This window comes from Bos grunniens, chromosome 3 (assembly GCF_055505025.1).
Source record: "Bos grunniens cultivar Pamir isolate PY7600 chromosome 3, Bosgru_T2T1.0, whole genome shotgun sequence".
Lineage (NCBI taxonomy): Eukaryota > Metazoa > Chordata > Mammalia > Artiodactyla > Bovidae > Bos > Bos grunniens.
In genome coordinates this window covers 17,671,990-17,684,720 of record NC_141167.1, presented here as the reverse complement: position 1 = coordinate 17,684,720, position 12,731 = coordinate 17,671,990, and the positions used below count along the sequence as shown (strand labels likewise).

The window sequence follows — 12,731 nt, the reverse complement described above, 5'->3', positions numbered from 1 at the left end:
GCCAATAAAGGTCTGCTTGATCAAAGCTATGGTTTTTCCAGTAGTCATGTATGAATGTGAGAGTGGGACCATAAAGAAGGCTGAGCATTGAAGAATTTTTGCTTTTGAACTGTGTGTGGTGTTGGAGAAGACTCTTGAGAGTCCCTTGAACTGCAAGGAGATCAAACCAGTCAATCCTAAAGGAAATCAGTCCTGAATATTCATTGGAAGGACTGATGCTGAAGCTGAAGCTCCAAAACTTTGGCCACCTGATGTGAAGAGCTGACTCATTAGAAAAGACCCTGATGCTGGGAAAGACTGAAGGCAGGAGGAGAAGGGGACAACAGAGGAGAAGATGGTTGGATGGCATCACTGACTCACTGGACATGAGTTTGAGCAAACTCTGAAAGATGGTAAAGGACAGGGAAGCCTTGCATGCTGCAGTCCATGGGGTCACAAAGAGTTGGACACAACTGAGTGACTGAACAACAACAACAATGAATATTCTTGTTTCCATGTCACTCATTCATTCCCTGTAAAATTTCATCCTTGAATTCCTATCACTTCACACAAGGCACATGGAAGGTATTGAATATGAATATACATATATTTTAAAATTGAGATATAGTCCATGTACCATAAAATTCACCCTTCTAAAGTACCATTCAGTAGCTTTAGTATATTCACAAGATTGTGCAACCATTATCACATCTAATGCAGGAACATTTTTGTTACCCCAAAATGAAACCCAATACCATCGGCAGTCACACCTCAGTCCCCATGCTTACAGTCCCTGTTTTTGCTGTTCAGTTGCTCAGTCATGTCCTACCCTCTGCGACCCCATGAACTGCAGCATGCCAGGCTTCCCTGTCCTTCACTATCTCCTGGAGTTTTCTCACACTCACGTCCATTGAGTGGGTGATGCCATCCAATCATTTCATCCTCTGTCGTCCCCTTCTCCTCCTGCCTTCAATCTTTCCCAGCATCAGGGTCTTTTCCAATGAGGTGGCTCTTCACATCTGGTGGCCAAAATATTGGAGTACAGTCCCTGGCCAGTTACTAATCCACTTTCTGTCTCTATGAATTTACCTATTCTAGAAATTTCACATTAATGGAATCGTACAATATGTGGCTTTTTGTCTCTGACTTCTTTCACTCAGTACAGTATTTTCAAGGTTCATCTGTGTTGTAGTATGTATCAGTGCTTCATTACTTTTGTGCCTGAATGATATGCCACTCACAAATATGGAAAGACCATATTTTGTATATTTACGCACCAGTTGGTGGACATTTAAATTCTATATTTTGGCTATTATGAATCGGCTGCTAAAAACATTCATGTACAGGGTTTTTTGTGTCAATCAGTATTTTAAGTCAATGAGTAAATGAGTGAATGGGTGATGACTCATCTTTCAACGTGTGTTCTCTGGCCAGGATATGAATTACAATCTTTATTTCTTTTGGGCAGGTCTGGGCCGGGTCGTCCAGGCTGAGGAATATCTATCCCAAGCTCAGTGGACAGTCCTCAAATCAACCGAATGTAGTTATGCCATCCACTCCTTACTGCATCGGAACCTGGGACTTCTCTACATGGCTAAGGAAAACTACGAGGAAGCCCGCTATCATCTGGCCAATGATGTAAACAAGCTAAATTACGACACCTGAATGTATCTGCGAACACCTCTGTTTGGTTGTTGTTTATTGCTGTTTTCTTTTTACTGAGCGTTTCTCTGAAACTTTCTGTTTACAACTATTTGTTTGGTGGACTATTAGCAAGAACACAATTCTAACAACCTGAGTTCAGAACTTTCCACTTTTTGTCTGTACATCCTTGCCCACATCACATCACTTCCCAACCCTCAGTTGCCCTGAGGATGATGAAGGGAGGCAGAAGAGCATCCTGATTAAGATGCTTTATGGGCTTTCCTTCTCATTCTAGTGGTGTCTTTTCACCAGGCACATAGACTTGGATAAATTATTTCACGTTATTCATCACCTATAAGACAGAAACCATAAACTAGTCTCTGCCTCATTGGGTCCAAACACAAAGAAATTGCAGAGATGAATAAGACAGCAGGGCATTTGGCTGTCTTATTATTTTTGGCTATTATTTTGCAGTACTTTGTTCAGTACTTTGGCTATTATTTTTATAAGTAACATCAACATCTTTTCTTCAGAGTGTGGTAATTACATTTAAATGACCTGACGTTGTGTGAAAGTGATTTGTAAACTATAGAACTCTGTACGGTTTAGACGGTTTAGAGGGTGATGATTGAGCTGTTCTTCCAAAGGTTTCTATTAGGATTTCAATATTGGACCATATTGGGATTTCCCCGGTGGCACTAGTGGTAAAGCACCCACCTGCCAATGCAGGAGACGTAAGAGACACGAATTCAATCCCTGGGGCAGGAAGATCCCCTGGAGGAGGGCGTGGCAAGCCATTCTAGTATTCTTGCCTGGAGAATCCCATAGACACAGGAGTGTGGTGAACTACAGTCCATAGGGTCACAAAGAGTTGGACATGACTGAAGCAACTTAGCACAGCACAGCACAGCACATGGGACAATATTACCAGAGAGGAGTTCCTGAGCCTGAAATCTGGATGAGGTTGGGGTGAGACTGCAGTCTCAATGAAGGCTGAGTCTTTCTTGAGCCTCTCCATTGGGCAGCCTTCCCTCTGGTTGCGTGCCACTGAACGAGGTCCCTAAATTTGCTGGAAACCTTGCTATGTTGGTTATTCTCCATATCCCCTTACCCCAGATCCATTCTTTGCTCTACTCAGCCCTGGAAGGCTGACCTTTATGGACTGTAGAACCTGGACTTCACTGCTCTCTGGCCTCAGTTGCGTCTGGGGAGTGAGAGGCATGGCAGAGGAGGTTCTGAGGAGACAGAGGGTGAGGTATTTACTCTCTGCTGCCTTTCTGCACCAGCGCACTTCTGGCAAGGGAAGTGCTCCTCATAGCCACAGCTCCCGTCAGGTAGCCTTCTTCTGCAGCTCTCTCTCTGGCTCTGGTAGCCCTGCTTTCTCCCCTGGTTTTCTCAGGAGTTTGGACTGTACCAGTCTCTTACTGTAACAGTCTCAATAGAACAGTCCCCAGTGCTTGACTAACTCTCATTGGTTCCTTACCCCTTCCACGTCTCTGGAGGTAAACCCTTTATTAAACCGTCCTCAGGGAATACTTGTAAGGGTACCATCTACTTCCACCTAGGAGCTTGACTCATGCACTTCTTCATTTGTGTTTCCTCTCTATACTCTACAACCTCCAACAAATCAAGCAGAAGCACATTCTGTCTTGAGCTGGACCACACAGCTAGCATTAGATCAAGCTCAGATTCCTCAGCCTAAGTTTAAAAAAAAAAAACAAATTATTGATACATACCATAAAATTCAATGGTATGTACAATTAAGTGTACAATTCAATGATTTCTTAATAAACTTACAAAGTTGTGTAACCATCAACAGAATCCAGTGTTCACCCTAAAGAGAGCCCTCATGTCCATTTGCAACCATTTCTCATGCCCCTTCCTATCCCTCTAGATTTACCTTTTAATATACACATTTACCCGTCTCTGGGGTCGCACAGAGTCAGACACGACTGAAGCGACTTAGCAGCAGCAGCAGCAGCATACACATTTAATATAAACAATGATATGTGATCTTTTGCATCTAACTTCTTTCACTTAGCATAATTATTTTGAGCTTCACCCATGTTGTTGTGTATATATCAATACTTCATTTATCTTATAGTTGACTCTCATGTAGATATACCACAATTACCCTTCACCAGTTGATGGACATTGCGGTTGTTTCCATCTTTTGCCTATTATAAATAATACTGATTATGAGCATTTGTATATAAGTCTTTGTGTGAAGAAAGTGAAAGTCGCTCAGCTGTGTCTGACTCTTTGCAACCTCATGGACTATACAGTCCCTGGAATTCTCCAGGCCAAAATACTGGAGTGGGTAGCCTTTCCCTTCTCCAGGGGATCTTCCCAACCCAGGGATCAAGCCCAGGTCTCCCACATTGCAGATGGATTCTTTACCAGCTGAGCCACAAGGGAAGCCCAAGAATACTGGAGTGGGTAGCCTATCCCTTCTCCAGTGGATCTCTCGACCCAGGAATCAAATTGGGGTCTCCTGCATTGCAGGCGGATTCTTTACCAACTGAGCTATCAGGGAATGTTTTTATTTCTGTTGGATATATGCCTAAGAATAGAATTGCTGGGTCAATAAACTATGGTGATTAAACTATGTTTAATTTTTTGAGGACTGGCAAACTGTCCTCCACAGAGGCCTCATCATTTTATATTCCCACCAGCAATGGACAAGAGGATTCCATTTTTGCCATATCTTTGCCAGTATATGTGATTTTCTGTCTTTTTAATTAGAGCCGTTATTGTGTGTGTAAAGATGTAGCTCATTGTGGGTTTTATTTTGCATTTCCTCAGTGACTAATCACACTGAGCATTATTTCACGTACTTATTAGTCATTGGTATATCTTTTTGGTGACATGTCTGTTCAGATCCTTTGCCCATTTTTAAATGAGGCGTTGTAAAAATTCTCTATAGACTCTGGATACACGTCCTTTATCAGACATATGATTTACAAAGAAAACTCAAGCACTCTCTTTCTTCCTTCTGCTATAGATTTATTTTGCCAGTTGTGCATTTGGAACAGAGCACATCAGGGCCTCAGGCGGCTACTTCCACCTGGCTAATATCTTCAATGGCCTTAAAAAGTTGGACCTGGCAGACACATTGTACACCAAGGTGAGTTGGGAATACGGGAGCTAAGCCTTGATACTTAGGCCTTATATCTTGAACCTGGTGTCAGACCATTCATGAGAAATTCGAGACACAGACAGAATGAAGTGACTGGCCCAAGGTCACGTAGCTTAATACATGATATATTCCACTTCTCTTTCTTTGTTTCTCCTCTACCAGGATAGTTTAGTCCTTAGCATTCATAGAGCAGTGAGCAAATAACAAATTATGGGTCAATAAGAACAAAACCCCTCCAAACAGACTGCCATATACTCTGTCATAGGGTTTCCCTGTAGCTCAAATGGTAAAGAATCTGCCTGCAATGCAGGAGACCAGGGCTTGATCCCTGGGTCGGGAAGATCCTCTGGAGAAGGGAATGGCAATCCACTCCAGTATTCCTGGAGAATCCCATGGACAGAGAAGCCTGGCAGGCTACAGTCCGTGGGGTCGCAGAGAGTCAAACGCGACTGAGCAACTAACACACACACACACATACTGTCATATCCCTAGCAGCAAGCTAAGGTGGTCATGTTGAAGTGTGGGATAGAGGAGATTAGGTTTTTAAGCAAAATTGATTGTGGGAAGGTCCTGTGAAGGGATCAAAGAACATGAAAGCACTTTAAAATGTCCATCTTTACCTGTGAAAGATTTAAAACTGTTTCCAATATATTAAAATGTTGGTTATGTTCATATACACCTTACTTAGCAAATAACCATTTTTGCATGTGGTATAGGCTCTCATGCTGCTGCTGCTAAGTCGCTTCAGTCATGTCCGACTCTGTGCGACCCCACAGATGGCAGCCCACCAGGCTCCCCCATCCCTGGGATTCTCCAGGCAAAAGTACTGGAGTGGGGTGCCATTGCCTTCTCCGAGGCTCTCATGCAGTGACTGTTTATTCATATTTTACACCCACTTCTGAGGACGAGGCATTGTGATGTAGCTGAAAAAAAAAGAGCTCTGGAATCAGGCAGACTTGAATTTAAACCTTGGCTGTGCCACATAGCAGCTCTTACCAAGAGTCAAGTGTGGTCTTAACTTTTCTGAGCCTCAGTTTAATTATCTATGAATTGGGAGTAATAAGAATAAGACTTCAGTTGGGATGTTGGGAGGATGTAAAGGAAGTTGTATGTGCTCAACATATGGCAGTCATTTTTTTAAAGAATATATTTAAACCTTATTTTGTAAATTAATTTTTATTGGAGTATAGTTGGTTTACAATATTATGTTCGTTTCTGCTGTACAGCAAAGTGAATCAGCTGTATGTATACATATATCCCCTTTTTTTGGATTTCCTGCCCATTTAGGTCACCACAGTGCGTTGAGTAGAATTCCTTCTGCTATGCATAGGTTCTCATTAGTTATCTATTTTACACATGTGTGAGTGGGTTGAGTCATGTGTGCTCAGGTGTTGAGTCATATCTGACTCTTTGCAACGCCATGAACTATAGCCCACCAGTCTTCTCTATCCATGGGATTATCCCAGCAAGAATACTGGGGTGGGTTGCCCTTTCCGCCTCCAGGGTATCTTCGCAACCCAAGGATTGAACCCGGGTCTCCTGCAGCTCCTGCATTGGCAGGCGGATTTCTTCACCACCTAAACCACCATCCTCCAGGGGATCTCCCTGACTCAGAAATCAAAACCATGTCTCCTGAATTGGCAGGCGGGTTCTTTACCATTAGCGCCACCTGGGAAGCCCATGGATGCTGCTGCTGCTGCTGCTGCTAAGTCGCTTCAATCGTGTCCGACTTTGTGCGACCCCATGGACTGCAGCCTACCAGGCTCCTCTGTCCATGGGATTTTCCAGGCAAGAGTACTGGAGTGGGATGCCATCGCCTTCATGGGTGATGCTAGGGACCTGAATTTTTCACAACACTGGCCAAATCTCTTTGATTTCTTTGTCTCAGTTTGCACATCTGCAAAATAGGGAAGATGGCATGGATGCGCCCCATGACAGGGACAGCTGCTCTCCCTCTGAGGGGCAAAGTCTATGGATCAGAAGAGGTGAAGTCGCTGCTCTGCTTCCTAGGAAGAGCTGCCACTTCCCATTTAGGTCACCACAGAGCACTGAGTAGAGTTGCCTCTGCTGTATAGCAGGTTCTCATTAGTTATCTATTTTAAACATGTGTGAGTGCATGCTCAGGCGAACCACCATAGTAGTGTATATGTCAATCCTAATCTCCCAGTTCATCCCATCCTCTTTCTCCTCTTGGTATTCATACATACATGGCAGCTGTTATAATTAGACCCCACCAGGGCTGTCCCCAGATCAACCTGCCATGTGCCCTTCGCAGCCCAGCATTTGTCACACTTACCTTGGGCAAGCACCTTTGGGCTCCTAGGGCTCCCCCTGCCTCCAGGCACAATGAAATGGGGAGTCTGTAGATGGTCAGAAAGCCTGGCCAGAGGTTCTGCCCTCTCAAATGGCTGGTTCAATGGCTAAAGTCCAGCCTGCTTGTCTGATTACCATCTCCTTTCCCAACAGGTCTCTGAGATCTGGAACAAATATTTGAACGATCACTATCAAGTCCTCTCACAGGCTCGCATCCAACAAATAGATCTACTGGGCAAACGATTTGAGACTGACACTGGCTTGGGTAAGTGGCAATTCTTCCTGGGAAACAGAGCAGTGACTTCATTTCTTCTGATCCATAGACTTTGCCCCTCAGAGGGAGAGCAGCTGTCCCTGTCGTGGGCTGCATCCGTGCCATCTTCCCTATTTTGCAGATGGGCAAACTGAGACAGAGGAATCAAAGAGATTTGGCCAATGTTGTGAAAAATTCAGGTCGCTAGCATTACCGGTGGGCTGCCGTCTCTGGGGTCGCACAGAGTCGGACACGACTGAAGCGACTTAGCAGCAGCAGCAGCACCCATGGGCTCCCCAGGTGGCATTAGTGGTAAAGGACCTGCCTGCCAATTCAGGGGACGTGGGTTTGATTCCTGAGTCAGGAAGATCCCCTGGAGGAACGCATGGCAACCCACTCCAGTATTCTTGCCTGGAGAATCCCATGGACAGAGGAGCCTGGTGGGCTACAGTCCATAGGGTCGCACAGAGTCAGATACAACTGGAGTGACTTAACACATCACAGCACCACAGCATCACACACAGTCTTTCCAGTGGGGTTAATGAGGGACAGATTTGGAAGGAAAGAAAACCCTGCTAGAACCCCCGGAGATTTTTGCACAGCATCCATTTTTTTTTATGTGTTATCCTCCCAGGACACATGAGTGTCCACACAGAAGTCCAATGGCTCATTTGTTCTGGAGCCTCATCCTCTTCCTTTACTGGACTGTGAGCGTCTCCGTGGCATGGTGGATTCTGAGTCATCTCTGTATCCTCAGCTCAGCAAAGAGCTGAGGACTGAACACAGCACCGTTCCTTCTGAGATCATAAAAATTGATGCAGGATCTAGTTTCTGCTCAAAAGAGACAAACAGTGTAGTGAGTGAGACAGGAACTATGTGGAAGAAAAGATAACTTCAACAAGTACAAATTATATTACAAGGTGAGTCCCAGAATGAAGAAATGAGGACAGTTGGATGGTTTTGAAAAAGGAAGACTTCTTGGAGGAGAACTTTTGAGCTAAGCTTCAAAAAATTCATAACTTTATTGACTTTTCTCTCATTATAAAAGTGGTTCATGTTAAAGCATAAAACTTGAAAATCATAGCTATCCAAAGAGTGTCAACTTTAACATTATAGTGTATGTCTTTTCTGTCTTTTTCTCTTAGCTTAGCCTCACATGGGGAAAGCGGAAATGTTGTTGCTTAAGCATCTTTGGATTTGGGGAAGAAGAATTAAGATTCTGTGGCTGCCAGAAGCCTGTCTCCCTCCTCTTGATGTAGAGTGGAAACTGAATTGAACCCAAGGAATCACACCAGGACAAATTCCCTGTACTGGGGGGCCTGAGAAATCTAGGACTCTGAAAGAAAGCAAGCTAAGCAACTCAGGGACCTGTAGGAATGAACTTTTTTTTTTTCTTTCAGTTTACTCTGATGATGGCACATTGGACAAAGCTGGTGAACTGCCTGAAGGCCGAGTGCCCTAACTGCTCAGTGCTTATCCCTGAGGGTAGACACCGCTGCCCCAGGGCCTGCTTCCTCTTTTCTCCCTTTCTTTCCATTGCAGATGAAGCCCAGGAAGCAGAAGCTATTCAGATCCTGACTTCAATCTTGAACATTCGAGAATCTACATCTAACAAAGCCCCCCAAAAAACGATCTTTGTTCTCAAAATTCTGTTCATGCTTTACTTCCTGATGATGAATTCTTCAAAGGCAAGTTCCCCTAGAAAAGCAGCAAGTCTAAAACAGAGGGAGAAATTCCTCTGGTTGGATTCAGCTGTTTTGTCCAGCTGCACTAGCTTTTGTCCTCAGAGTAAGCCCTTACTCCAAAAAAGTTCAGACACTCATGACATTTCCCCTGTGTTAAGTCCAGCTGCACAATGAAAACAAGATTGCCTTCTTCCTTCAAGGGGACCACCCTAGGGTCACAGAGGTAAACTGAGGCTGGGCAGTGCTGGGAGGCCTGCAGGAAAGAAGGGCTCTGGGGAGTTCTTGGGGAAATGGAGCAGTCACTCTAACTACACAGTGATAGTGAGTTCCCTGCTGCTGGAGGGATCCAGGCAGAAACAATTCCAAAGGTAATCATTTTTGAGTTCTTATTACAAGCCAGTCACTAGCCTAAGTACTTTACATGAAGTATCACATGTAATTCTCATATCAACCTTACAAAGTAAGTCTTTTATCATCCCCACTTTACAGGTAAGGAACTGAGGCACAGAATGGGTCCGTTATTTGCCAAATTTCTTATAGAGTAAGTGGCAAATCTCAGGTTTCTTGATTTATTGATTGATCCACTCATTCAACAATTTATTGAACTTCTGCCATGTGCAAAGGATGGTTCTGGAGACTGAGGGTACAGTGGTGAACCACCAGCCAAGTTGCCTATTTCCATGGGACTTACGCTCTTCTGGAGGAGGGGAAGTCACAATAAACAAACACATAAATGTGTAATATAGTTTCAGAGAGAAAAGCTGTACAAAGAAAAACAAAGCAGGCAAGAGGAAAGAGGAGAGAGGGTTGGTTGGAGGAGGCAATTTTGTGCAGGTGACATGGGAAAAGTTAAGATGTCCTTCCCCTGTTCCCTTCCTCCCTTCCTCCCTTCATTCTTTCCAATTGTCTGCAAACTTTTACTAAGCACCTACTGTACACCAGGGCCTGGAGGAGTTCCGGATCAGAGGGTTACAACAGAGATAACAAAGCCTGGGGCGCTGCGGGAGCATGAAGGAGGGACAGCCACCCCATGTGGGATGGAGGTGAGCGGGGTCAGGGCACAGAGAAGCATTTTCATTGCATTTCCAGGTTTACTGTGGACAAAACCTCTGCATTTCAGGGTCCCATTTTCTACTCAAAGAAGTCATTCCTCCAAGGTATTTTAAGGATGTTAGATCTGCAAGAGGTTCTTAGAAGAAAGGGCCACCTCTGTCTACTCAGATTGGTACCTTGCTTCCTTCAGGTCTGGAATCAGCTATCTGCTCTTGAATAAGGCTTTCCGTGTCCTCTGTCTGAAATGACAACCCCCATTGGACACGACTGAAGTGACTTAGCAGCAGCAGCAGTAGCAGCATTGCCATCGCTAATGCTTTCTGTCCTCCTGCCTGCTTTAGTTTTTCCTCTTAGCATGAATCACTATTTAAGACACCATCATATTCTACTTATTTGTCTTGTTTATTGCCTCTCTCTCCTGCTATATAGTAAATTTCACAAGGTTAGGAATTTCTGCCTATAGTCACAGTCTCTGAAACACAGTAGCCATTCAATAAATGTTTATTGAAAGAAAGGAGGGAAAGGGGAAAGGAAGGCAGAGAGGGAGGAAAGAAGGGAAGGTAGCAAGGAAGGAAAGATGAGCTGGAGTCTGTCTCAAGATGTCCTGTGAAACTTCTGTCTAAATCAAGACTCTGGGCCACCCGGACTCCCCAGATGGCAATTTACTGGTGGCACCTCTCACCTCTATGCCTCTCAGTGTTGGTTCAAAGGGCCCTGAGATGGAGAAAAAATACTTTGTCCACTATAAACTCAGAAATTCAGCATCCAGATTGTCCTGTTCCCTGACCTCTCTCACCCTCATCCCACACGTGAGGCTAGCTAGGAAGACCTAGTTCATGTGTTCACAAGTTTTCACAAAGAGCTCAGTGGGTGGTGTGAGAAGTTGAAGGATCCTTGCCCGTGTTTCTGGGGCTGAGCAGAGATGGGGCTTCCAATATAATACTTTTCTGTGACAATTTCCTTTTGTCTCTGCAATTCTCTTTCAGGCAGAGGAATATGCCTTGAGAGCCCTCCATCTAGCCAAAAAACAGAAGCTGAGTGTCCAGGAACAAAACACCATTCAAGACTTACTAAATCTCATCTCAGTTGAGGAAGCTCAACCCATTACTTAGTGACCCATGAGCTGTGCTCAATCAGGGATGATTGAGCATCTCATATATTTCAGCCTTGCATAGGGGCAGTGAGGTGCTATGAATTGCTGAAGTACCCACCCCATTCCCCTGGGACTGCATTCGTAGCTGTGTTTTTATTGTTACACAGCATATGTTGGGGGAATGTAGAGCTTTTGGCACAGAGATCAGTAAAACTCTTGTTTATTATGACTTTGTACAACTTTGAATAATGTGCTGTCAGTTCACTAACAAGGTATTCATAATTAAACTGCAAATAGTTTATCCTATTTCTCAGAGGTCTCCCAGTGATTCATGCTTCATAGCTCTTTGCCAAAGAAAGGGGTAGGGATTAGAGCTATATTGGAGTAAAGTTCCTCTATTCTGCTGTAATTAAGTTAGCATTAATTTGAGGTAGATTGTGATTAAAATGCCCATTATGATTCCTAGAGCAATCACTAAGAAGATTACTCTAAAAATAGTTAAAATCAACAAAGAAATTAAAGTGGCACACTAGAAAAGATCCACTTAATGGAAAAGCAGGCAGTAAAGGAGGAATGGAGGAACAAAAAGGATGTGTGACACATAGAAAGGAAATTGCAAAATGCAGACCTAAATTGTAGGTCTTGGGCAGATAAGGCCCATGGGGCCTTTCAAGGAGCTCCAGTATAGATGGGTTAAATTACCCTTTCAAGCTGGTGTCTCTTTCCTCAGAGAGTTATTTGAAGTGGATGCGAGTCATCTCTACTTTCTAGGGCAGAAGTACTCTGGAAGGTCTCCTGTGATGTCGGGGACAGAGTGCAGGCACTGGAGCAGACATGCCTGGTTCAAATCCTAGCTTCCTCACATACTAGCTCTGTGACCCCCTGCCCCCACACACTCACTGCCCCCACACACTCAACCTCATCCTTACATTCTAAGATGGCCCAGGTATGGCCCTGACTATCAGCTTGTCCCATTGAGGACTCTGGTCATTTAGCACAGTCATTTTTGCTCCAGACTCACCAAGGAGCCTGCCCATTAGCTCTTGGCTTTCTGGATAGATCTAAACCAGGGAGAGGATATGCAAATCAAGGACCTGTCAAAGGACTTAGCTGGTGGCCCAGTGGTTAAGAACCCACCTTGCAATGCAGTGGACAGTGGTTTGATCTCTAGTCTGGGAAGATTCCCCATGCTACAGGGCAACTAGGTCCATGTGTCCCAATTACTGAGCCTGCACTCTAGAGCTTTCGAGCTGCAACCACTGAGCCCGTCCACCTTAGAGACTACGTTCTGCAACAAGAGAAGCCACTGCAATAAGACTGTGCACTGCAGCCAGAGAGTAGCCCCCACTCGCCGCAATTAGAGAAAGCCCATGTGCAGCAATGAAGACTCAGGGCAGCCAAAAATAAAATAAATTAGAAAAAAGAAGGACCAATATGGCCACTATGGAAAACAATATGGAGATTCCTTTAAAAATTAGGACTAGAACTACCATGTGACTCAACAATCCCACTGCTGGTCATATACTCTGAGGAAACCATGACTGAAAGAGATGCATGTATCCCACTGTTCGC

At 44.4% G+C, this 12,731-nt stretch overlaps 1 protein-coding gene across 3 annotated transcripts in view; it reads left to right on the top strand.

The window, feature by feature from the left end:
* The window catches only part of ZMYND12 (zinc finger MYND-type containing 12), a 35,349-nt gene extending 23,884 nt beyond the window's left edge, over nt 1-11,465 (top strand). For 2 of the 3 annotated variants that reach the window (XM_086382581.1, XM_086382574.1), the window contains exons 4-8: nt 1,448-1,617; nt 4,628-4,750; nt 7,229-7,340; nt 8,871-9,020; nt 11,057-11,465. In XM_086382581.1, the coding sequence (XP_086238707.1) occupies nt 1,448-1,617; nt 4,628-4,750; nt 7,229-7,340; nt 8,871-9,020; nt 11,057-11,178 (677 nt within the window). In that variant the 3' untranslated portion in view covers nt 11,179-11,465. Of the gene's footprint in view, nt 1-1,447; nt 1,618-4,627; nt 4,751-7,228; nt 7,341-8,728; nt 9,021-11,056 lie in introns of those variants that run through there. The other variant, XM_086382590.1, reaches the window with a different exon arrangement.
* The last annotated feature ends 1,266 nt before the right edge of the window (nt 11,466-12,731 follow it).